This window comes from Xenopus laevis, chromosome 4L, assembly GCF_017654675.1.
Source record: "Xenopus laevis strain J_2021 chromosome 4L, Xenopus_laevis_v10.1, whole genome shotgun sequence".
Classification (NCBI taxonomy): Eukaryota; Metazoa; Chordata; class Amphibia; order Anura; family Pipidae; genus Xenopus; species Xenopus laevis.
This window is the reverse complement of record NC_054377.1, coordinates 121255808-121283605: the sequence shown is the minus strand read 5'-3', so window position 1 is coordinate 121283605 and position 27798 is coordinate 121255808. Positions and strand designations below refer to the sequence as shown.

Genomic DNA, 27798 nt, shown 5'->3' with positions numbered 1-27798 from the left:
AGTCGGGGGAAATGTAATAAAAGTTGGTAACGGAAAAACTATTCGCAATGCGAAAAGTTATGCCTTTGGGCGGACAAATTTTGGTTTGCGCGAATTTAATGTAGCTTTTGTGAACCAGGAAGCTGTTTAGTGACCACTTCCGACTGTCTAAGACCGTTTGCGAATTTTATAGTTTGTGCAGTAAAAGTAATAAAACTTCTTACTATAAGGGGTAAATTTATCAAAGAGTGAAGTTCCGCCACTAGAGTGAAATTCCGCAGCTCTCAATTCATTTCTATGGGATTTTGAAAGGCGTTTTTATCAATGGGTGAAAGTGAAAGTTCACCCTTTGATAAATACGCCTATAAAAATCCCATAGAAATGAATGGAGAGTGGCGGAATTTCACTCTAGTGGCGGAACTTCACTATTAACTTCACTCTTTGATAAACATACCCGTATAGTGCCTTGTATTAGTGTTTCAACCTGCGACCCTCTGACTATTGTTAGACCGCAACTCATAGTCTCCCACAAACAGCTAAAGGATGCTGAGACTTGCAGTTCAACAGCAGCTGAAGGGGCACACATACATTGGGAATCCATAGATTAGGGTCCCTGCCTTTACTCAATGCTTGGACCCCCTGTTTCTCCAGCCCTGTACCATTCCATTTCACACCACCCCTCCTACATCTTGTCTTTACTCTATTGCATGCTGAGCTGGATGTGATAGAAATGCATTTATAAAAAACAACCTGCTACAAAGGCTTGCGGTTGAGAAAAGAGGAACTTGCAAGAGGGGTGGAGTGAAGAAACTTAGAGATGGGTGTGAAACAGAGGAGGAGGATTTAAGATAGGAAACAAAGAATATACACAACAAATAGTTTGAGGAGCATCAGGGAAGTGTAACTAAGAACTTTTAGATGAGTATATTTAGTTAGAGGCAGATTTATGAAGGACAGACTTTGTTAGAGGTCATTAGGAACTTGACTGATACCAACCTCCGAACAATAAGTCTGAATACAGATTGTCCTGTGTAGACTGGAGAGAAACGGATACAAGAGAAGATGAGGATGTACTAGAGGCTAGGGGAAACAAATATACCAGCTGAGGGAAATTTAGGGGTAAATAACAAATGCTCAGGATCTGGATAAAGAATGAGGCACACTGAATTTCACAGTGCTGAGCAAAAGTGTGAGCAATAGAATTACACAGAACGTAAAAGGTCCCAAAGTAGAACCAGAACTGAGACTGGAGGAGGAAAACAGTGCAGCAGTGAACTAAGAGGAACTACTGTATGTACATAGAGACTGGCAGGAAGAGGTGACACAAGAGAGCTGGTCAAAATATCCAGTTTAAAAGCAGAGCAATAAAGAGGCTTGTGATGCTGGTACAGGAGAGCAACAGAATGGACAAAAAATCAGAGAGAAGTGGTGGACCCTTAACAGACGGGAGTTTAGCAGGTGAGTGCCCACAGCTATAATATCATATTGGTGGCTTGGAATATAAAGATTAAGCTGACAAAGCAGCATGCACTTCTTTCCATAATTAAAGGAGCATAGCCAATCAGATCTGCTACATCTGCAAAGTAAAGTAACAACTTTTCCAATAATATTCTGGTTTCTCTCATGCTTTCTGCATGACAAGGGGACTCCTCAATTTGACCCTTCGCTTTGAGATATCCCACTGGACCCCATTATTACATATCTTAATGAAACCAGGAGACAGAGATGGGTGTAAAATGGCCACAGCATTTATTCACATTTTATTAAATAAATAGGACCTTGCCAGCTTAACCCAAGGCAATATTCTAAAGCCAGAATTTAACAAGAGATCACTACTATGCTCTGCTGCCAACATGAAGTTCAGCAGCCCTGCTGTCAGTCTGGAATCTGCAGTGTGTCGATGATAGGAAATCCAAGCAGGCTGCCCCCTAGCACAAGCAGTAGTAGCGTCGGTGTCAATCAATACACTGTGCAGTCACAGGAGAGAACCTCCTTTCTCCTTCTTCTAAACTTACCTGTGCATTACTCTGGTAAGGTCCTACCGCTGCTGTGACAAATAAAACTTAAAATATAGTATAAAATGGGCACTGATTTGATCCAAAGGAAGGCAAAAAAACCCAGCCCAAAGCCAGTGCCAATTATGCTTCAAGAGGGAAAAAATTCCTTCCTGACCCCAAGGGTGATCGGAAACATTCCCTGGATCAAACGATTCACATTCATTTAACATAAATAAATACAATACAGACTGTCACAATTATAATGTGTAAAGATTCAGAAACCACAATATAACAGCACTTTCATGAAAACATCCATATTCAGTTATTAATAGAAAATATGAGAACATAAAGTAGAAAACTCCTGACATTTCATAAAATTTGCAAAATGGGGGAGGGAGGGTGCGATGTTTCTACCTGCTCAGAAGATAAGGAAGTGAACTCTTCCCCTGACATCACATCCCTCTCTTACTCCACCCCTGGGCCTGGCCATGTCCTGCTTTAACTCATTCCTTCTCACTTAAACACAGCTACATGTGATTCTGCACATCTCTGACCAGACCAGTATCATTTGGCTGCTGGTCATTCGGATCCCTTGTCATGCAGCCCCTGCACTTATAGCTCCAGGGCTTTCCTTCCCCTCGGTAAATGTGATTTACAGTGAATGTATGTGATTTCCAGACAAGGCAGCAGTTACCAGGCTTTTGCTTAGCAAGGGGCATGATAACTAAAGGGCATAACACTAGTGATTTATACAGTAGCTGCATTAAATAGATTCTTTTTTATGATTTTTACGGTGTCATTTTTATTTCTAAAATAGACTATTTACACTGCAAATAATTCACTCTACCTTATAAAACTTTATTCCTGAACCAACAACTGTATTTATTTTAGTTGTAATATTGGTATGTGGGCAGCCATCTCAGGTTGTTGTACCTGGCCATGTGCTTTCAGAAAGAGACAGCACTTCACAATGGAGCTGCTTTATGACAGGCTATTGTTTTGCTTACTCAATGACACTGAAGGAGTTGCAGCAGGACTTGGATTTTTACTATTGCGTGCTGTTCTCATATCTAACAGGGAGCAGTTATCTGGTTACATTCCCATTGTTCTGTTGATAGGCTGCTGGGGGAGGGTAGAAGGGAGGGGAGGTGAAATCACTTCAACTTGCAGTACAGCAGTAAATTGTGACTGAAGTTTATCAGAGCACACGTTACATGGCTGAGGGCACCGAGGAGACTGACAACAGATTTCCTTGCAGAAGTCTGCTGGATCAAAACTATTAACTGAACAATTGTGAAACAAAAGCTTTTCCTGTAACAGAATCCCTTTACTGTACAGTATTAGTAGAATAAAATTTGTATATGACAGTTTACAAGAATCCCACAAACATAGTAGCTGCATTCATTTTGGCGCTTAAAAATTCAGTGTTAATGGTCAACGAGTTATAGACAATTGTAATGAACCTTAGCAACTAATTCCATAATTTCCTGCTGCTCTATTTACTGGTAGCAGTTAGTCATCTGTTATAAAATAATAATTATATAAAAAATATAATATAGTGAATAAAGTACCCCCTTTTATAAAATATAGGGATATTATAAATTACAGAGGCTTTTAATGACCATATAAAAACACGAGGCAGAAGGCCGAGTGTTTTTATACAGGTCATGGAACTCCGAGGTAAATTCTAATATCCTCATATTTTACAACTGGGGTACTTTATTTATTATAATACACAAATTTCAATGAGTCATGTGACAGAAATGACATCAGAACTCACCGTTTATAAGGATATAATTTACAGGTAATTCATGGCTTTTGTGTATTATAATTATATATCCTTCCACCTCTAAACTGCCCACATATGTGCAATATGCCAGATAGCCTCCTACACAGATGCCCTCTTTAGCCACTTAGTCAATGGCTTTTCACAGTGATTATCTAATATAAAACTGAGGTATCTCAACATTCTCCTAGCCACAGAAGACCTTGATTTATTTATTCAAGACACATTTCTATGAAGACCATAAAGTGGCTTTGATTGAATGACTTTTCTACTGACAATGATGACATGTATTTGTATCTCCGCAGACAATACCCCGGTTCAGCCAGAACAGCCCGTTATCCAAACTTCACAGTCTCTCAAAAATGAGCTATTTGAACATATTAAGGTGCCAATCTTTGAATTGTATTCTGTGGCCGGTCTGACCCTGATAGCTGCTAAGTGACAAACCTTTCCTCTGCATCTGTGATGATCGTTCCTTTGCTCAGTTTTCTTGCTAAACAGAAGAGAGACAGGAGAATGAGCTGTCTTGTTATTTCACAGTCTTTATACTTGATTGCAAATAAAAGTGTTGGAGCGGCAGAATTTACACTCAGCGAAGATAATAATTAATACTGCTCTTCCACATTATAACCCTGTACTATCAATCTTCTCGCCTCCATAATAAAAATGCCTCATTTCCTTTTTCCATTGCAAGTTGTCTCATTCTCCTTCTTCCTAATGTCTTTTGTTTCGTCCTCAATGTATCCAGGCTTTAAACCCCACTCACTAAATTGACAGGATTCCACATTCTCCCATTCATCCATCACTGCTTCATCCTGTTTTCTTGCTCCAGTTCTCATTTTAAACTCCTCATTAAAACTGTCTCCCACTGTTTCCACCGACTGATCAAACCCTTATTTTTCCCTTCGATCCCAGGAACTGCAGAATGAGATTACTGAAATAGTAGCGGATATTGATGATTTTGAACGCTTGGTTAATAGGTAAGAAGGGTCTCAATGTGCAGACCTGGGGGCATTCCCTCATTTATTGGACCTTAATCAAAATTAACAAAACATTAATAAAACATTCACCCCCTATTTCTTGTGTTTACAGTCGTAAAACCCAGAGGGAGAATGAATTGCTCAGTGCTTGCAGGAAATTCAACATGGCTCCAGAAAAGGTGGGAGTATGAGTGTGATAGTTTAACTAGAGGAATTTGCTAGACATCAAGCAATTGATGCCATACCACCTATACACATATTTGGGCAAAAGTATCTGTACACTGTCTCAAACACCTTGTCCTCATTTGGGACACTGGTGGGTTCCAACTGTCTCCAGAATATTAGTCATCAATATAATTTAAAGGGCATGTTTTTATGGGTGACCATAGGCAACCAAATCTAGCAGTCTATTGACAGTAACACTTGGTGGAGGAGGGGCAATGATATGGGGCTGCTTTCCATAGTCTGGGCTAAGGTTGCTGGTTGCATTGATGTCAAACCTACAGACTATAGAATACAATGACATTCTTAATAATTCTGGGCTTCCAACTTACCTTTGTGACAGCAGTTTCATGACAATAATGTCTCCATAGACAAAGTGAGATCCACACAGAATGTATTTGCTGAGATTGGATTGGGAGAACACTTAACTGGCCTGCATGGATCCTCGACCTCAACCCAACTTAACACCTGAGGGAATAGCCAGGCTTGAACTTGAACATCAGCAGACATGCTACATATATAGACAGTCTGAAACTCTTTGCTCTTAAGGTGGCCATACACTGAGAGATCTGCTTGTTTGGCAATGTCGCCAAACGAGCAAATCGCTCCCCAATATGCCCACCTTGAGGTGGGCGATATTGGGCTGATCCGATCATGATCGCTTCATAACGAAGGGTAAGTGGGTGGGTGGTCAGATCGTGGGACTGTATCAACGAACAGATGCGGCCGCGATCCGACGGGATTTTTAGTCCTGTCCGATCGACATCTGCCCGACTTCCAGATATTGATCAGGGAAACCCATCAGAGGGCCCCATACATGGGTCAATAAGCTGCCGACTTGGTCTGTCAGCCCATGTATGGCCACCTTTACTAGTAAAAAGTAAAGGCAAGAGCAGGGGCAATCTGCAAAGTGCAAAAAAGTACACACTCTGCACCTTGCTGAGTGTTTCAAAATCTAGAAAAAACCTTCTCAGAGAGTAGATAACTTAATATTCATACCCTTGGTTTGGGAATGATGTTGGATAGGCTGGTATCCAGATATTTTTGGCCATGTAATGTACGGATGCATTTGTACAGAGTCAGGAGTGAATTACAGGATCATAACTGTGGTCTATGGTCATGACTAGACATTCGCCGTACAGCCGGCAAATGTAGATTTTTCTGCTGGGTGTATACTTACTGTACAGTGACTAGTAATAGTAGTCAATGGAGGTTTATGAAGCACCCAGGGATATCTTTCTTATTTGCAGCATTGAAAACTTTGCCTTTCATTGTATGTGTAAATTGCAAATGTAAATGAATATATAAGTAACCCTTGTCTTGATTATATCTTCCTAATTGGCTATTTCAGGGTATCCGCTTGCTTATTGAGAAGAAATTTGTCGAGAAGGATGCCAACCACATCGCCAGCTTTTTGTTCCATGGAGAGGGGCTCAGTAAAACAGCAATAGGGGAGTACCTGGGCGAAAGGTCAGAAGCTAAAAACAAGTGCTTCCCTTTTCACTGCCGCTTCTTCTCTTTCGAGATCCCATTTAGCTTTTTCATACAGTTTCTGTTAGCCCTACACCATCATTGTTGCATAAGGCTCCAGACACACTAGTAACTAAGTGGCATGAAGATAGAGTTTTTGTTTAATTATACTTTTGTGAAAGCACACTAGTTTTTCTGCTTCCATTAACCTTTATTCTCCTTTCACTATTTTGCTTAAAGGAGAAGGAAAGCTACTGAGGCATTTTATTGCCAATAGATTAGCTGCAATAGTGCAAGCTAGAATGCCATATTTATTCTGTAGAATGTTTTACCATACCTGAGTAAAAGCTCTAGAAACTCTCTGTTTGTTTAGGATAGGAGCTGCAGTATTAACATAGTGTGACATCACTTCCTGCCTGAGTCTCTCCTTGCTCTGGGCTCAGATTACAGTAGAGAAGGGAGGGGGTGGGGGAAGAGGAGCAAACTGAGCATGCTCTTGCCCAGGGCAATGAGGTTTAAGCTGAAGGCAGGAAGTCAGATACAGAAGCCCATGTGTACACAATAGAAGGAAAGAAATGCAGTGTTTCTTTTGACAGGGGACTCAGAGCAGCACTACTTTGGGGGTTTACTGGTATATTTAGATGGACCTTTCTGATAAGGCTTACTTAGTTTTAACCTTTCCTTCTCCTTTAATAAGTCTTCTGCTTGCTACAGTGTGTAAATGAAAACAATGGGAGCCTGGGGTCTTTCAGATTGAATATCATTTCTTTTGCTCACAAAATCAAGTCTATTAAGACTAAAATAATTGCTTTATTCTAAAGATCCAGGTATAAAGTGTTGAAATGCCTGTTCTGTTACAATTCTGTGCAGGCAGCAAAAATCTAAATACAAAGGTATCATTGTCAAGGGAAAAGTAAAATTCCTACAGGGGCACAATTACCATTTTTTTAATAAATGTGTGCCATTATAAAGTGTTTTATAGTGTATGTATACAAACTCAAACCAATTATATACATGGAATTCACCATCATTTTAAGCTTTTGCTTTTAACTGCCACTATATAGAAACAGAGATGATGGGGGGAAACTAGACCAACTAGCAAATTATTTTACTCAATTGCCTAGCTTTGAGAATAATGTGTTATTGCCTATTTTGATTGGTTACTAGGATGCAGAATCCATTAGAGTCTTTTTTTTTTTAATATTCTTTATTGAATTTTTGACTATAGAAAAGAAGAAAGGAAAAGGAGATTGGAAAGTAGAGAGGGGTGGGTAGAGAAGAAAGGAAGCAATGATGGGTATTTCTAGTACACTGGTATAGCACAACCTAACCACACAACATTACAATGAATTCCTGAGCATTGAGAATAGTTTGTGTTCCTGTGTTGCACTATCCATTTGTTGGTCAGCCAGCCATTGATCCCATATTTTCCCAAATTTGGCAGGGCATCTTCGTGCCATGTAGGTCAATTTCTTTTGTGGAAGTGTATCATTGATCAGTTTAATCCAGAAACCCAGTGTAAGATGCTCTGTGTCTTTCTAAGTCATTAGAATAGCTTTTTTGGTGTTATGTAGGAGTTGTTGAAGACATAGCCTTTGACTGGAGGATAAAGTAAGACCTTCAGTTGCTCCCAAGAACAGAATGCAGATATTTGGCAGTCCCAGAGACATGTCAATGTAGGAACGTATTGTGGCCCAGTAATTTTAGAGCACATGGATCCCAACTGTTCTAGTAGACCTCCGTGCAATTGGTTTGCCAGGGCTTCGAATGACCAATACAGTGGTCTAGTTATTTGGGTCAGGATTAAGCCACCACTGTGCATAGACTAATTGTAAGTTGGGGAGGGCTCGTAAACTGGAGTTTGGAGTGATGGCATCCAAAAAAGTGACCGTTCCCCTGCCCAGATAAATGATCTTACTCAAGCATCTAGTTCATTGAACCATGTCTTAGTTGGTACGATTGGTACATTGTCAAAAACATAAGTTCTGTAGGTTCCTTCATTTCCATATGTTAATGATATGAAAGAATAGATAATGTTTTCTGATATCTCGTTGCCCTCACATTTCATGTACTGACTCTCTGTCTTAACATTTCTGTCATTCCAGGGATGCACTGAATATTCAGGTTCTCCAGGCATTTGTAGATTGCCATAACTTCACTAAACTTAATCTGGTGGATGCTCTGAGGTAAGAAAACGTAAAAAACATATGATACAAACAAAAAAACCAAGGTGATGACTTCAGACAAATGTGTCATGCAGCAAAAGGGCATACATTCATTTATCAGTATTGTTTAGACAGAAATTGATCTGTAGATCTACTAGAGGTTTATTTGGGCTTAAGTAATATCCTCTAAATCTAAGTTCTACAAATCTACAAACCTTTAAATTAACAAGATTGTAAAGACCTCTGATATTCAAGAGCCATGCTAAATCTGTAAATTATGTCCTTTTAAATGGTGCTTAGTGATGGCATCAGTAAAATTGGTATTGGTAAAAATTGTATTTAAAAATTTAAATTGTAATAAAAAATAATATATCCACTAAGTCACAGAGGAGTTCCATGTTCTGTATATACAATAAGCACTTGTCTTTATATGGCCATGAAACTCCTCAGACTTCTAATATCCTTATTTAGTATAATAGGGGGTACATTATTTAATATATAAACATTTAGGGGCAGATTTACTAAAGAGCAAATTGTCGCCAGCAACCCATTTGCACACTTTGCACCACTTCTCCAGGCGCAAATTCGTTACCACTACGCTAATTCACTAAAATGCAAAGTTGCGTAAAAATGGCGACTTTTCACTAACGATACTTCTTAAGTGTGAGCATTTCATAGCAAAGATTTGCTAGCGTTCATTTATGCCTAGCGAAAATTCAATAGTGATCTTACGCTTAGGTCAATTTGAATAAGGCGGGTATATTAAAGTGGTATAGACGTCTTTATTAGAGATGGGGCAAATGCTTGAAGTGGCCACTTTTTATAACAAGTATCAAAGGAACCTTAATAAAGACGAAAGAGATCATATTATGCCCTAAACATGAGCCCACTGTAAAATGAATGTTCCAAAAAAAGTTCAAGTTAGGACTTTTGCAGGCAATCTCGTTTAAAAAAGGAAAAGTTGCCAGCGTTTTTCAACTTTAATGCCTTTTCGGCAGACAGGATATGATATGACATAAGATTGAGGGAGATGTAGCTTCATTGTAGCAGTTCGCTTGGTCTGAGGTGGTGAAGTCAACTCTGGCGAAGGAGGTAACATGAATTTGCAGAGCAACGACCAGGGTCAGACTGGGGGGCTTGGGGCCCGCTGGGGCTACTGACCAAGGGCCCCACTCCAGCCCCCGCTGCCGCTCCAACGTGCAGCATCGCGTACAGCTTACACGCTGTGCCGGGTACCTGCGTGTGCACACGCGGCGCAGCGTTTGTGCGCAGGCGCAAAATTAATTTTACTGCGGCCCGACAAAGCGGGGTCGCACCGCACCACTAAGAAGAGGATCTGGGCAGGCAGGGCCCACAAGAGCCCGGGGCCCACCGGGTTTTTTCCCGGTTTCCCGCTGGCCCAGTCCGACACTGGCAACGACCATTCATCTGGCTATAGAGTGTGATCAAATGCTAGTGACGATCTCTTTCGCTAACAAATTGTCACCTGTGCCTGTTAGTGAATTGGAGATGTCTCTGCAGATGTGATTTATGGCGAAAAGTCACTGGCGTCAGCCCCTTCGCCCTTTAGTAAATCTGCCCCATAGCTTCCAGAAATGTACTACTCTTTTTACTCTTGTATAGGAAATCACCAGTGCAGGCTCAGAAATATAAGATGGAATCAGTTCTGATTGCTTAATATAGATAATGGCCATTGAGGCAAAAAGAGTAGAAATATTTGTGGGAGGAAAAATAATAACCAAAGGGGAAGTATGGCATCACCTCTTATTTCTGTAGTCAGCACAAAGCCCTGTGGTCCAGCTGTGAAAAGAAACCAATCAGGAACATTTACTAATTCAATACAATGTGCAAAGTGCAAAATCTGACATTTTTTTACCAACAGGGCAGCAGTTTATCTTCCAAAATGCCATTGTAATTGTGGGAGCATGTTTAACCCTACTTGCACCCAATACAAAAAGCCATCAAACACAAAAAATTAATGCACACACTATTGTTCATTTTATTTCCTTACCATTTATTTTATAATAAAAAAAATTCCTTGCATCAATTTGTGTGCTTGTGCAGGCTGAAGGGGGGCATTGGCGCTCACCATAGGTACACGGGAGCATTTACTGGAGGCATCTATTTTTCTGAATTGAAACAATTTATCCTCAGTTTTGCATTCAAACTAGCGCTTTGCAATTTCTAAAGCACTCTTAAATGAGCCTTAACATATTTATAAGTTATCTCAAGCAATTAAGAGCGTGATGATTGTATTTCTAACTGCAATACAATCCATGTCATCCGTAGGCCACAAAGTCTTTGGCATTCACTTCATTAGACTTAAATTCAAAAAGAAAAAAATGCCTACAGAAGCTCCTTCTGGAATGGGGTAAAATATTTATTTTAGGAGTCAAAACAGAACTCTCAGCCTGAATACTGAACAATTAGTAGCGAAAATGAAAACAATGTTAGTTAAGAAAGTACACTGACTGATGATTAGGCTTGCATTATGACAGCAATAGAAGAAGACAGACTACAAAATTACTGTTGTGTAAATCAATGTTTTTGACCAAAACTGGATTTATATTCATTAAATATACCCTATAGCATTAAAGCATTAAACACATAGGGGCCGATTCACTAAGGGTCGAATATTGAGGGTTAATTAACCCTCGATATTCGACTAGGAATTAAATTAGCGCAGATAGTTCGATCGAAGGATAATTCCTTCGATCGAACTATAAAATCCTTCGAGTCGAACGATTCGAAGGATTTTAATCCAACGATCGAAGGAATATCCTTCGATCAAAAAAAGTTAGGCAAGCCTATGGGGACCTTCCCCATAGGCTAACATTGACTTCGGTAGCTTTTAGATGGCGAACTATGGGGTCGAAGTTTTTTTTAAAGAGACAGTACTTCGACTATCGAATGGTCGAATAGTCGAACGATTTTTACTATGAATCCTTCGATTCGAAGTCGTAGTCGAAGGTCGAAGTAGCCCATTCGATGGTTGAAGTAGCCCAAAAAAAACTTTGAAATTCAAAGTTTTTTACCTTCGAATCCTTCACTCGAAGTTAGTGAATCGTCCCCATACTGTATATATTATGCCTTTCCCATGTTTAAGAATCCCCTGTTCTTATATTCTTTACAGGCAATTCTTGGGTAGTTTCCGACTCCCAGGAGAGGCTCAAAAAATTGATCGGATGATGGAAACATTTTCAGCTCACTACTGTCAGTGTAACCAGGGGACCTTTCAGTCTACAGGTAAAAAGATAAACAAATCCATAACAGTAATGCTGGTCAACAATTGACAATCAGCACATTTTTGATGAAGAACAACATGAAGGAAGCCTTCTCTCTACCCACAGACTCCATCCAGTTGGTTCCATTAAACCCATTAGCTATGCTTTGCCTTTCAGCTTCCTTTGTACAGGTATTCGACCTGTTAGGCAGAATGCTCGGGACCTGGGGTTTTCCTGATGACAGATCTTTCCATTATTTGAATCTTCATACCTTAAATCTACTTGAAAATCATTAAATAAATCCAATAGGCTGGTTTTGCCTCCAACAAGGATTAATTATAAGTGATGGGCAAATAAATTCAGCAGGTGCGAATTTGCAGCAAATCTACGCGTTTTGGCAACGATAATTGTGGATACGTGTCGGAAAAGTCGCTCGCGTCAAAACCGATGCACGTCTACATTATTTGGATGCCCATTGACTTTAACACCGGCGTCACTATTGAAGCTGGAATCAAAATTCGCGTATCGCAAATTTATGCCATTTTGCAAATTTTTCGGCAAAGCGAAATTGGGACAAATGGGCCATCGCTATTAATTACATCTTAGTTGATATCAAGTACAAGGTACTGTTTTATTATTATAGAGAAAGGGGAAATCTTTTTAAAAATCTGGATTATTTCAATAAAATGGAGTCTTAGGGAGACGGGCTTTTCTGTTATTCTGAGCTTTTTGGATAATGGGTTTCCGGATAACTTATCCCATACCTGTATACATGTATACACTATTTTATGAACACACACACAAGTGAGAAAATAAAAAATATACATTTACATCACCACACCTAAACCTCATCCTCTTTGATCTCTTTCCTTTTTACCAACCGCTGGTGCTCTGGAACCACTGAAAAGACACTTAAATAATGAGTGATTTATGCACTAGTGAAAAAGTGGGAAAGGGACTGTACAAGTCATATAGGTATAGGATGCATTATCTGGAAATCCTGTCATCAGTAAGCTCTGAATTAAAGGAAGGTCATCTCCCATAGACTCCATTTTATTTAAATAATTAAAACATTTGAAATATAGTACATTGTACTCGATCCGAACTAAGGTATAATTAATCCTTATTGGTTGCAAAATAATCCTATTGGGTTTATTTAATGTTTACATTTTTCTTTAGTAGACTTAAGTTATGAAGACCCCCTTATCCAGAAAACCTGAGGTCCCGAGCATTCTGGATAACAGGTCTCATACGATTGAGATAGGGGATCTGTGAGAAAGATGTTAGGTTTTTTTTGTTGTAGAGAAAGGAGAATAGGCATTGCATGTCCACATCACTTCTTCCCATTTTCTCAACATTATTTTTGCACGTCTACTTTTAAGTGCAAATATGCATTAGCCAATTTCTTTCAGGGAAGTCTGATGCTTTAGACTTATACAGAACCTATTTGATATCAATGTCTATTTTCTATGCAAAGCCACTATGATATAGAGCAAGTGTAACCACTGATTGAGGAAGCGATGCTGCGGTTTAGCTCTGACTTCAAAGAATTTCCTGTCAAGGCAGCTGACCAAGTTCTCCTTTATGCGAATTGGAATGTGATCATTATATTTCATATATATCATTCCCACAACTGGAGCCATTCTATTATCTCTGCATCAGCCTCATACAATACATCTGCACTGCACCCATTTTGATTTAGTTGAAGCCTAAACATTTGGTGCACTACATTTCTTTTGAGAGCTAAGCATGAACTGAATTCACATATTACAAGTGTTTTAATGACTAATGCCTTGTGAAATGATATGTCATCAAACCCCCAGACAACACGTAAGCTTCTAAGTTCTGCTTTTCTGACTGTGGATCGTTACATGTGTTTCTAAAACTCAACGGATGAAATGTATCTCCACTAACAATGATTTCTCCTTCTCTGTTTTCTTCTTCTTTCCACCGTGGGGCAGATAGCTGCTATATAGTGTCCTTCTCATTAATTATCCTAAACACCAGCCTACATAATCCAAACATTAAGGACAGACCTGACCTGCAGCACTTTCTGACTTTACACCGAGGGGTGCATCCGGGTGGGGATCTGCCACCAGAGCTTCTTACTGTAAGTCACAGATTTACACACAGTTAAAATATTTTCTTTGTCACCCAGAGATGCTTTTCTGTTCTCTCTAAACTCATAGGGCATCTAAACCCTAGGAACAACCTCATGTAAAATTGCTCAGAATGCTCTTCTGACCTGCGTGATAAGGATAAAGAGCAAACTAACTGAACAATTAAGTCCCATGTGGCCCCTACTGACTAACTAAAAGGTTAGAGAGCTGCAAAGGAGGAAGTAGGGCCATCCAGTCACTACTATATTAAAAAGATTTTTTATTTTGCACTGCCAGTTTTATTTTTACATTGAACTCTTCTTTAAAATTTTAAAGCTAGCAATTGTGAATCACTTGTAGTGATTATGCTGCAGTCATATTGGTAGAATGTTTCAGAGAATGTAAGTTATTTCTTTAGGAACAAAATTAGAAAACCTTAGAGGGATACTGTCATGGGAAAATACATTTTTTCAAAATGAACCAGTTAATAGTGCTGCTCCAGCAGAATTCTGCACTGAAATCCATTTCTCAAAAGAGCAAACAGATTTTTTTATATTCAATTTTGAAATCTGACATGGGGCTAGACATACGTATTGTCAATTTCCTAGCTGCCCCAAGTCATGTGACTTGTGCTCTGATAAACTTCAATCACTCTTTACTGCTGTACTGCAAGTTGGAGTGATATCACCCCCTCCCTTCCCCTCCCCAGCAGCCAAACAAAAGAACAATGGGAAGGTAACCAGATAACAGCTCCCTAACACAAGATAACAGCTGCCTGGTAGATCTAAGAACAACACTCAATAGTAAAAACCCATGTCCCACTGAGACACATTCAGTTACATTGAGAGGGAAAAACAGCAGCCTGCCAGAAAGCATTTCTCTCCTAAAGTGCAGGCACAAGTCACATGACCAGGGGCAGCTGGGAAATTGACAAAATGTCTAGCCCCATGTCAGATTTCAAAATTGAATATAAAAAAATCTGTTTGCTCTTTTGAGAAATGGATTTCAGAGCAGAATTCTGCTGGAGCAGCACTATTAACTGGTTCATTTTTGAAAAAAAAAATTCCCATGACAGTATACCTTTCAATACAAGTGCCATACAAGTCAATTGGCACAGACACTTCTTCTATCGCCTATAAATAATAATGTTAAGCAGTCATTAAGAAGACAAAAAATTAGAATTGATTGCTTTATTTGCAAAGACTAGTGATGGGCGAATCTGTGCCGTTTTACAGCAAAATTTGCAAGACGGCGAAAAATTTGCGAAACGCATTGAAGTCAATGGGTGTCAAAATAATTTTGATGCATGTTGATTTCGAGGCGAGCGACAATGTTTATACACCTGACCATTTGGTCCAAATGCATTAAAGTCAATGGGCGTCCGAATAATTTTGACACACGACAATTTTTATGTGAGCTATTTTTTTGACGCAAGTCAATTTATTTTGTCATGGTGGCTTTGTCACCGGTGAATTGTCGCCACAGATTTGCAAATTAATTCGCCTGTGGCGAAATTAGCCACTTCTTCGTGTCTAAAAAAACTTTACTACTCAACTGCTGCAGTCTATATAGGCCTGTCAAAAAGGGCCAAGTGCTGGAATATAGCCCCCAACTCCAAAGGGCACTCAATTCAGAAATTCAAAGATATATTTCCAGTCAATTCTCTAAGTTAAAAAATCACTTTTTATTCATCATAAATATTAAAAAAGTAGGCATACAGACCAACCGATACTCCGCCCTACGCGTTTCGCACCCACAGGCACTTATTCATAGGCCTATGAATAAGTGCCTGTGGGTGCGAAACGCGTAGGGCGGAGTATCGGTTGGTCTGTATGCCTACTTTTTTAATATTTATGATGAATAAAAACTGATTTTTTAACTTAGAGAATTGACTTCTTCGTGTCTGCCAAATTTATCAACAGTGAAAACATGTGGATCAAAAGTGTGGATTAATTAAAAAATGGAAATGTTTTTAGAGGAAAAACTGAGAAAGCAAATATTATATAATAAATGTATAGTTCAAAGGTATATACTGTAGAGTTGTTGTCATTGTTAAAAGACTCTAAACTAAACAAAGATTTAGCTCAAACAAACTGCTTGTGGCTAACATTGGACATGGAACATAAATATTTAAGGAAAGGCAAAGTGAACAAGGCTATGAGAGCTTATGGAATGCACCCTCCATAAAAGAGAGCTCCCTTCAGGCCATTATTTTTTCCCTAAATCTCTCTCATCTGGGATGGTTTCTATAGACTGGAGAAACTTGGATGTATTTCTAGTATTTATAAATGGATTCACAGTCTCCGCCTAACAATTATAGGCCTTAAACGTTGTTAGTGGGGAAGTAATTTGAACGTTTGTTGAGGGATTACATTCAAAATGATGTCCTGCTGAGTGTTATGTATAAATATAAGTGGTAATCAGCAATGCTGTCTGCTTTGTATGAAACGGTATGTAACAAGCTGGAGAGTCATTTTGCAAATGTACTGTATCTATATAATGAGAAAAGTGACTGATCTAATGAAGTTTATAGAAGATTTCAAATGTGAAGAAAGGCTGTTTGTGACAAATGGGTCGCATTTACTTTTGCAAAAGCTGGGTAATTATGTAGAACCATAACCATGTTACATTATAGTTTTCATATTTTCGGAGTTTCATAATTTATAGATTTGCCGACTGTGAAGGTTATGGAGCTAAATTGTCATTTTGGTATTGAACTCACTCCTGCAACTCTTTAGCATGCTGTAAGTGTTTGCTGTTTTAATGGAGTATGGGAATAGTGTGTATATTATAGGATGGACCTGGTTGCCTTAAAAAGCTTTTTACTTGGCCTTGTTCCGTCTTGCAGTGCCCAGAAGAATAAATAAGCAAGCATATTGATGGCAGAATATATAGAACATGCAGTGACAAAATCAAGATACAAAACGTATTTGGAAAATGATAACATGGGTTAGTGATGTGTGGGTCAGGGTTTTCCTGACCCGCACCCGACGATAACCCGCCATGCAGCAATCCGCACCCGCCGGCACCCGCGCTTCTGGGGTCCTTTTATAGACCCGTGCCGACCCGCTCCACCGATGACGTCACAATGACGTCACAAAAGGGGCAGGGCGGGCAGACGCGAGACTATAAAACCGGAACCAGAAAGTCGGATGCCGGCATTTGAAGGTGGCGGGCGGGGAGAACAGGAGAATCGGGTCAGCCCGCACATCACTAACATGCGTTATTTACGTTGGTTTATAAAATATTGTCAATACGTATACCACAAAGGTTGTTAAATATGTAAGCTCTATATGAGTGTGTCCCTATATGGGTAACTGTTGCAAAAAATGCTTATGTAGTTATGTAGGCATCACTGTGAAGTGTGTCCATTGTGTTGGAGTCCCCAATTCCACTGTAGCGCTGTATTACTGGTGCCAAATATTATAGTTAATAATAAATTGCACTAAACTTGGCTTTCATGAGTCTACTTTCAAAACAAGTCATTGTGTTGACTCAATCGGATTTACTTGCGGTAAAAGGTGTAGCTTTGATGTGAGTTCTACAAGAAATGGTTTGTGCCATTCTTACCTTAGAATCTGATAGGAAGGGTGCTATATTTGAGGTTGCGGTTTATTTCTGTACTAAGGCAGGCATTAGGTGGGCTGTGCACAATTTTGCTTAGTTTATTACATGTCTCTTTGCAATGTACACCAGATATCTGGCTATATGTATAATGGCCATGGAAGAGAAAATCTTCACACTAGATGGAACTTTTACAAATCTGTTTTTATATCCAGTAATGTCTAATGTAAATCAGTGTCATATTCAACACCAAGAGGATTATTAAACTCCGAATGCCAAAAACCCGAAAAATGTATGGTTTTTAACTATAAAAATCCGATTTTTTGTGAAAAAAAAACACATTTTTCGGAATTTATTATACCCCGAGGATGGGAAAAGTCAGAATCAGAAAATTCGGCATCTCAGAACTGACAAAAATGCATATAAATCAATGGGAGAAGTCCCGAAGATATCCTGACCTGCGCTTGGCTGTGACCACAAAATACATATAGACAAATACAAGAGTCCTCTGCACTCAACCCATTATCAATATATTTGAGACAGAGACATTTTGTGCATACTGCTACTAAAAAATGCCTTACCCTTTAAACAAAACAGGGATTGTTTGTCCATATATTGCAATATATTTAAGCTGGCCAACTACGTCAAAGTCATCCCATATCTGGCCAGTCCTACGCTCAATGTTCATCTGATTCATTAAGAATTCATTGCTTCATTATACATTTTACAAAGGGACTAAGTTTTACCTGCAACTTACTAGCTGCTTTCAAAGTAAAACTCCCAAACTTGGCTGCCCTTTTATTAGACACCAGTGGGATCACCTGACTATAGTTGGAGGGGGTGGGAGCTACAACATGGAGCTGGTCACTGCTCCTGTATAAATATAACAAACAAGGGAAAGCTGTGCTCATTACTAATTTTTGTAAAATGTATAATGAAGCAATAGAATTCTTAATGAATCAGATGAAAATTGAGAGTAGGACTGGCCAGATATGGGATGACTTTGACGTAGTTGGCCAGCTTAAATATATTGCAATATATGGACAAACAATCCCTGTTTTGTTTAAAGGGGAAGGCATTTTTTAGTAGCTGTATGCACAAAATGTCTCAATGTCTTAAATATATTAAGAGTGAAGGCTACACATTGCATAGTAGGTGTGTTTTAGCATTAAAGGGCATGTAAAGTCTAAAATAGAATAAGGCTAGAAATGCTGTTTTGTATACTAAATATAAACATGAACTTACTGCACCAAAAGTCTAATCAAACAAATAATTTATGCTTTCAAAGTTGGCTACAGGGGGTCACCATCTTGTAACTTTGTTAAACATCTTTACAAGACTAAGACTGTTCACATGCTCAGTGTGGTCTGGGCTGCTTAGGGATTGTCATAACAAAGCTGCTTGAGTTCTGCATGGCTGGAAAGTAAGGCGAGGGCTCCCCCTGCTGTTCATAAGTATGATTGTTTCCCCACTCAGCAGTTAGGGAATGTCTGACAATTCCTATCCACAGCAGTAAATGAAGGGAGAATTTCACTGCATACAGTCAGGTTTCTTATAAAAACAGTACACATTTTTTAATTAAAGTATATTGGAGATAGGTTTCTTTTTCATTAAAGAAAGTAAAAATGGGATATTATTTTTTGCCTTTACATGCCCTTTAAATAGTTAATTGGGCAACTCAAAGCCCCAGAATGAATGCATAGGTTCCAACTAAACAGTTTTCCCGCCAGCAATCCCAGAGGTCCTATATCTCCCTAATTTTTTTAGCATTATCCTTTATACAACTTTACTTACTCTGAGCTAAAGTGCTGAAAGAAAAGGTGTCCTAATAGTTTGCTTTACTCCATAAAGCTGCTTTACCTCCTCCTACGCATACCAGTGTACGTTATGCCTTCTCCTTTCACCCTCGCTTTCTACTGGTATAGCTAAGGTATAGTTCAACAACAGTCGGAGAGTCACAGTTTGTATTCTTGCATAGCGTGGGGACTCCAATTCTCTAAACCCCGGGCCCGGCTGTCATCAGTCCCATTAAGTGCAATAATAAAATTAGAAAACAAACCAAGGAATAATAAAGTTATTTGTGGCTGCACATTATAGATCTCCACTGTGGCAGAATTGAGAAAGCTGTTTTGATGAGAATGGAAAGCAGAGCAGTTACAGCAGGTAATGAGATATCCGAGCTGAAACTAATGACAGCTCAAGCTAAAGACATACACGGAGCTGTAAAGAGACATGAACAGGATGTAAGGATGTAAGGCTATTTCACCACAGAAAATAAAAATAATCTATGAGATACTAAACAGGTGAACCAAGAGGAAGCCACATTGTGATCAAGAAAGATGAGACCCTGAAGTAGAATTATCTGAGTACCAAATAAACAGAGGAGTCAAGGTCTTTGGTGTTAGCACTGAAAGTTTCAGGCTGTTGACAGATATATGAACATACTGTATTTTACGCCGAGCTTCATTGCACCCAGGTGTGCCTGTCCTTGCCTAGTCCCGTAATATATGATTTCAGAGCAGGGAACTTTATTGAGGGCATTTATATTCTACTCTAGTCTTTAGTGAGCTGTGGAACACATTCATCATTTTTTGTTTTGTTACATTAATTGTAGGAAACCATTTAGAACTTATACAGCTAGTATAAAGCATGTCAGGCCTTGATGAGGGAAGATTGTTTTGGCTGGTGTGGAAAAGGAAGAGAACAATGCACTGCAAATGTCCAATTATCTCTTATTTATTGTATAGGATCCCAGTCCCATTGACTCTGGATTGCAATATGGTGTCTGGATATGGGCACACAGAGACATAACTATAGAGGAAGCCGCTTCCTTAACTGCTAGGGTTCCAGAAGGTATAAGGGTGTCCAGTTGGCACTGTCTGATAAGCAGTTCCAGTATATGGTGACAATAATACACTTTTCTTGGCTAATGTATTATTCTTTGCTTTGGTTTATTGCAAAGGTGCAAATTGCCCAGGGCTCTGATCCCATTGGCTGATGTGGAAGGCAAGGGACACTCATGGGGGGTGGTGTTCAGCTTTACAGAACACATGACAAAATTCTACCATAAATTTGCAGTAACTTTTGCCACTGCTGAAACAGCCACAAAATTCCTTGTAGTACTATACTACTATACAAAATCATTATTTCAGTTTAACGCAAAACTGTAATGTCTGTAATCAACATTTATGGCCATCAGGCATTAAAGGAATAAAGGCATGGAATGCTCTGGTGCTGGGGGTTTTCCGATAACGGATCTTTCCGTAATTTGGATCTTCATACCTTAGGTCTAATCAAAAGTTGTGGAAATATTAAATCAACCCAATAGGCGGGTTTTTCTCACAGTAAGCATTAATTATATATTAGTTTGGATCAAGTGCAAGGTACTGTTTTATTATTACAGAGAGATTAAAAATTTGTCATCTTTTAGCACTGTATGGAATAAAAGTGTAGTGTAACGCACAACCCCATATGAAGGAGATGTAAAACATAAGAGTTGGGATTAAGCAAGGCCCACATGGGCTGAAATTAGCCTGTTGAAATCCACAGGCTGATTTCAGCCCCTACCATGGGCAGTTAGTAAAGCCTCCTTTCCTGTGTTGGCTCCAATGCAAAGACACTGATTTCGACCCTATGTGGCCCAAGCCTTAGACTTAAGGTGGCCATACACCAGACGTGTACTTCAGTAGTCACAACATTAATTTTAGCGGTGGGAGTTTTTATAAAAATTGTTGTCGGGTATTCATACATGTTATTCAGGTATGGGACCTGTTATCCGGAATGCTCAGAACCAGGGTTTTTCAGATAAGGGTTCTTTCTGTATTTTGGATCTCCTTAAATAAATGATAAAAATTAAATATACTCAATAAGCTTGTTTTGCCTCTAATAAGGATTAATTATATCTTAGTTGGGATCAAGTCAAAGGTATTGTTTTATTATTACAGAGAAAAAGGAAATCGTTTCTCACAATTTCAATTATTTTATTAAAAATGGAGTCTATGGGAGATGGCCATCCCCTCCTGCCCTAGAAACACTGCTGCCCATGGATTTAGGAAAAGACCCTGTATCTGGAAAACCCCAGGTCCCAAGAATTCTGGATTACAGGTCCCATACTTCTAGTGGTTCTGAGTGAGGTTTACCTGCTCTCACTTTCCCATTTGAATGCAGCTGTACAAGGGTGGCTAGCCTGGCTGGTGGTCTGGTCACTCCTGTGAAGCTTTGTTGCAAACAATCCACTGCTGCTGCATTTGCACTAGTTATGGGTGGACATTTGTAATTGACAGTTATTTATTATTTACTTTATTAATAAAACTGTGGCATTTTCTGGTCTCAAGGTGTGTATTTTTTGGTACAGGTATGGGATCCCTTATCCAGAAACCTATTATCCAGAAAGCTCAGAGTTAAGGAGGGCCATCTCCCATAGACTCCATTATAAGCAAATAATTCTATTTTTTTTAATGAATTTCCCTTTTCTCTGTAATAAAACAGTAGTTTATGGTAACTAAGCTGCATGAATCGATATTGGTGGCAAAACAGTCCTCTTGGGTTTATTTAATGTTTAAATGATTTTTAGCAGACATGCATGGTGATCCAAATTACAGAAAACCCAAAGTCCCAAGCATTCTGGATAATAGCTCCTATACCTGTAGTAACATTCATTAAAGGGTAAGGGGGAGCTGGTTATATTTGTGTGGGCATGATGTTGCCTGGTCATGACTGCTGACAGTGTCATATTTTGTGCCAGTCTCTGCTTTTTATCATTAAGGGAGCTGATACAGTTGAACAAATAAGCACATCAAAAAGTCAAGTACATGGCAACATGTCACATTGTTTTGGTTATGTTGTTCTATCTTCAAGCTTGACTTCTTTCCTGTCCCTATGGGAAAACCCTTTTCTTTTTCCTGCTGGCCTTTGTGTGAGTGAGCTAAACAAATCCCTAAATGCCATCTGTTCCATATTTTCTCCAATACAGGAAATGTATGAAAGTTTAAAAAAAGAACCTTTCCAAATCCCTGAAGAGGAAGATGCCTGGGAGCTTGCCCATGCGTTTCACAAGCCTCAGCGGGAGGGATGGCTTCTTAAAATAGGTGAGCCTTATCCCTGCCTTTTCCCATGCCCTCATAACAGGTGTACCTTGAAATGGCATCAAGTGCTATGGAACAGTTTCAGTAATTCTATGTAATGTTCCTTGCAGTATTTGCTTCATGATAGACAATATCCCACTCCAAATGTTGTTATACCCTCTCCAACAATATGCTGTATCCAAGGGAAAGAATGTGTGATACCAGTGCCAAAGTATGCAATGATACTGGTAGGGTTGCCATTTTTTGCTGCCGTACAGTCCAGGTAGGGGGCTGTGATTTCACAGGGCACATCGTTGACATTGCAGTATGGACCTATGATGTGGCGATCGGCCAATTGTCACGTCAACCTAGGAGAATCTAAGCAGTTATGACCTGGGCAGCCTTTCTGAAAATTGGGCTGTCCAGGTCAAAACAGACAGATGGCAACCCAAGATGCTGGGGATAAGAAAATGCATAAGAGCAGAAAGGCAATACTGTCAAAAACCCTATCATTACATTGATTAGCAGCATATAAACCTCAGTCTTGCAGTTCATACCTTAGAATTATGGAAAGCCAACCTTCTTCTATCCCCTAACAGAAGCCCTTGGAGGCAATCTTCCCCAAAGTGATAATATATAGTTATGGGCGAATCTGTGGCGTTTCAGTTCACCAGAAAATTTGTGAATTTACCGACATGGCCAATGAGCACTTCAGTAACCCCAGATATGCCAGTAAGATCACTACAGAATTGGCCACTGATCACTCCATTAACCCTACATATGCCAACAAGATCACTGCAGAAATGGCCAATGATCGCTTTATTAACCATAGATTTGCCAGCAAGATCACTGCAGAAATGGCCAATAATCACTCTATTGACCATAGATATGCCAGCAAGATCACTGCAGAAATGGCCAATGAGCACTCTATTAACCCTAGACATGCCAATAACATCACGGCATAAATGAAATATCTCAAACTTTTCTTCTTATCCAGTGCTGCTTGTCTCTCTCTGCCTCTTCTACCTTTACAGAAAAAATAAAAAATGGCCATGCATTCCACAGTAGAATGCACAGCTATCTTTGATTTGTTTCCTCTTTTTTCCAGCAATAATCAGGGACAGGGACTGGAGACTTGCGAGCAATAGTAGCTTCCAGGTGTTGGTGGCGCTGTAAGGTCCTTTTAGACCTTGGCAGCGGGGCCCCACAAAGTGCAGAGTCTGTGGAGGTCTTATTTATGCCACTGCTGAACAAGACAGGTTGTCCAGAAAAACAGCTTAAGGTTGTTATTCTAGACTCAGAGGCAGCAATCCAGAATGTAGTAGTCATCATAGTAAAGCTTGTGTTTTCATTAAATTCTACAGTGTTTTTACAGGCATACAGTATTTATCAGTACAACATTAGCTTGACAAGGCGTTTGCATTAATATAACGAATAAAGCCATGAATATACTATATAGACCACATTATCGTGTTCCATAAATTAGAAAAACCCTTGGGTTTCTTTTTTGAATCACTGTACCATACAGAGAGACCATAATTCATTAACGCAGCCAAAATCTGCAACAGACTACATTTCCCAAGGAACTAACCATGCCTTAATAAGTGCATTTTTCTCACATGATCTGAATGAAATTTTGTTTCGTTTAAACCCCAGAGATAAAAAGTAATTAGAGCATGCACAAAATGGGATATTGTAATGGTTCATAAAATACACACAAAAGAAACTCTAGCAAGAAAATATTAAATTACACTACTGTCTCATGTGAAAGGAAACAGCGGTGAAACAGGGAAGATAAAGGGGGATTTAGTCCTGAAATGCATATTTGGACACAATTGCCAACTTCTGGATAAAATAAAGAACATTTTCCCCTACTTACATCTATGACGTACCTGTGCTACCTGCATAGTGAGAATGTTTTTTTTCCCTTACCATTCATCTTATTAAAGCCATACTGAATTTATTTAGGAAACTTTTACAGATGGTGCAGTTACAGTATATAGCTTTGCAGGATAGACATAAGATTACTTAGAAGTCTATGCTTCACGATCTAATTGGACCTGACATTTTACAGTGCGGCATTCATGGTGCAAACGGCACTTTGCAAGAGATTTATATAGCTTCTGTCACCACGTCCCAAAAGACCTATTTATTCTTGATAATTTGCTTCTAGGCTTGGAATATATCTAAGAAGCCAAGCTTCTTCTTGATGAGGAGAGATGAGGTCCACATTTTTATTCAGAGGAAAATGCTGATGGAAAAGTGGTTGCTATTTTTATTTGACACTCTCTGTTCTTTCTCATTGCAGGTGGTCGTGTAAAAACATGGAAGAAGAGATGGTTCATTCTCAAAGACAACTGCCTGTACTACTTTGAATGCATCACGGTGAGAGTGAGGGGGGGGGGCATAGCATAGAGAAGGATGTTCTGCTATCTGAAAGATGGTTATTTTGTTACAAGTGGCTAAAAGTAGTTGTGTTTGACTTTCTCTAGGACAAAGAACCTCTAGGAATTATCCCTCTTGAAAACTTATCAGTAGAAATCGTGGAAGATCCTAAGAAACCAGTAGGTAGACTTTGGTAGCCATCCCTATGCATTATGTCAGTTGGTCATAATGCAAGTACTAGGGATCATAGGCAACAAATACCTTTTGCTTTCTTATTTTTCATGAACCTCTTTTTCATCTTTTCATCATGCTGAAATGTTGTGTTCCCAGAACTGCTTTGATCTACATGGGAGAGGACAGACAATCAAAGCATGCAAAACACATGGGGATGGACGAATGGTACAGGGGAATCATCAGTCATATCGCCTTTCTGCACCGAATCAAGAAGAGAGAGACAATTGGATAGAAAGCCTCAAGTAAGAAATGAAGTGAATTAAGCAAATACCTGAGGTGGGGTGTTATTAATATGTATGAAAAGTACAGCAATGTACATGTTAGTATAGTAATCTCTACTCAATGAGGAAGATTACCAGCCATACACAATCTTGTGGAAGCTCATGCCAACATCATGAGTCTTTGGTTCTCCAGATGTTGTTGAGCATCATCCTACCAACAGCAAAAGACCTCCAGATGGTCCTGCGAGTTGTACTGTAAAATGTTTATTTTATTAAAAATTGCGAGTTTGTAGGATACTAGGAATCTGGCATTCCTATCTTGCGGCCACATGGCCAAAGAGGGAGCTGCCCCCAGATGTACCTGATAATGATTTATTGATGGACAATGGTTGGTAAGCTTAGTCTTCTTAACAATTGTCCAGTTGTAATGAGAATGGTAACACTATACTCACAAGGGTTTGATTTTCCAGAGACAAAAGAGACAGAATTAGCATTACTATAATAACATTATTATTTTACTTTAATATTATAGAATACTATTACTTTAATAAAATTATTATTTCCAGAGACTTTTTAGAATATATCTCATTTGCATCTACCAAAGGTTGTCACAGTTTTAGTTCAGTTATTCATGCAAGAAGACTTACCTCAATGATTAAGGATTTGTAACAGTAAAGCCTCATAAAGAGGCTAGCCCAATGAACATTCTCTGTACTGTACACTATCATCAAATATCAAAGAGAGAGAGAGAGAGAGAGAGAGAGAGAGAGAGAGAGAGAGAGAGAGAGAGAGAGAGAGAGAGAGGTGGGTTGGTTGGGGCAGAGAAGGCATGCCCATGGCCAAGATGTACCAGTATCCCTTCAGATCCTGGTTGGAGTCTTTAATGTTGTAGGGAAATGCTGATTCCAGATTCCCAGCACCGTTCATTTATTTATAGGTGTCCTATATTAAAGGGGAGATATTGCTAACCAAAAGTGAGGGAAACAATTCTGAAGTGTAGAAATTTTCCAAATTAAAGTTGTCCAGCTTTAAATTAAGTTTTAGTATGATGTAGTCAGTCATACTCTGAGACAATCTGTCATTTCTTTAACATTTTTATTTTGCTTTTTATTCAGCAGCTCTCCAGTTTACAATTTCAGCAATCTGGTTGATAGGGTCCAAATTACCCTAGCAACAATGTATTGATATGAATAAGATAAGAGACTGGAATATGAATAGGAGAGGCCTGAAAACGAGTTATAAAAAGAAGCAATGACAGTAAATGTGTAGCCTTGCAGGGCATTTGTTTATTTAGATGGGGTCAGTGACTCCCATTTGAAAGCTGTAAAAGGGCAAATAATCCAAAAACCAATAAAAAATGAAGGTCAGTTAAAAAATTACTTAGAATTGCCCATTCTATAGCATGCTATGGGTGTGCAATTAAAGCACACTCAGACAGGGAACTAAAGTCATTATAAGATATATAGGCCAGTGTTAGTGCTTAGTGAATTCATTGGTGCAAAGTCATCGCTTATATTGCCACCAGCATTTCCTACACAATATAATATGTCCTTTGTACATATATATATATATATTTATTCCTCCGAGGGGGTCTCTCTCTTTGATTTATCTCTGATAAATGCCATTTATTGCCCTGGACTTGTGTTCCTGCCCTCAATCCTACTCTTTTAGGTTGACCACTTTCTTTTTCATATACTCCCCTCTCACATCTCTTGCCCTCTTTTCTCCAGATCCAGTATTTCCTGGGATCCATTCTATGATACAGTCTCTGTTCGAAAGAAGATAACTGCAATGAAGAAGTCTCACAAGGAATAAGGAGGCATCTGCCTGTAACACTGGATATTAGACTCAAGCAGAATAACACCGTCCTCTTCATCTGAAACTTGGATTTATTGGGTTTCTGCAAAATAGAGATACAAAAAAGTGAATTGTTGGACTGGTCATGTTTTGATGAGTAACAGTAACTTCATCTAAATGGACCCCTCCCCCTTCATGCTACATACAGGAAGAGCATTTATGTAAACAGGAAGTGTGTAACCACGTACCCAGGAAATGTCACTGTACATTGTACATATATCAATATATGAAGTACTGAACTAAGGATTTCATACTCACAGCCACAAACAGGAAAATCTAGATATTGGATTAAAACTGGCAGAGTTTACAAAAAGACAACTGGGATTATGCAGGTTCCAGCTCAGGAAATGAATAAATGAAGACTGCTGCAATAGTCTTACAAAAACAGAATATTTGTTTGTTACTATTTTAGTTTGAATAGCACCTCCATGTTAATATCACTTAAATATTAAGTGATGTCAAACCTGTGACTGGACCAGCTTTAAAGGAGAACTAAAGCCTGCTTTTGCACCAGCCCAAGACAACCACAGCCCTTTAGCAGTAAAGATGTGT

General features: G+C 39.1%; 2 protein-coding genes across 2 annotated transcripts in view; one reads left to right on the top strand and one right to left on the bottom strand.

Annotated features, from left to right (window-relative positions):
* Positions 1-810: 810 nt before the first annotated feature.
* Positions 811-27798, top strand: cyth4.L (cytohesin 4 L homeolog). The gene is made up of 13 exons (XM_018258898.2): positions 811-1437; positions 4068-4147; positions 4678-4742; positions 4855-4921; positions 6316-6434; positions 8540-8620; positions 11733-11845; positions 13785-13933; positions 22459-22573; positions 24858-24934; positions 25042-25113; positions 25265-25410; positions 27120-27798. Exons 1-13 carry the CDS (start codon positions 1359-1361, stop codon positions 27202-27204), a joined length of 1248 nt encoding a protein of 415 aa, XP_018114387.1. The 5' UTR covers positions 811-1358; the 3' UTR covers positions 27205-27798.
* elfn2.L (extracellular leucine-rich repeat and fibronectin type III domain containing 2 L homeolog) overlaps positions 27210-27798 on the bottom strand; it is a 93399-nt gene continuing 92810 nt past the window's right edge. The window contains exon 2 of the transcript XR_005967054.1: positions 27210-27289. The gene's annotated coding sequence lies outside the window, so the exon portion shown is untranslated. The remainder of the gene's footprint in view (positions 27290-27798) is intronic.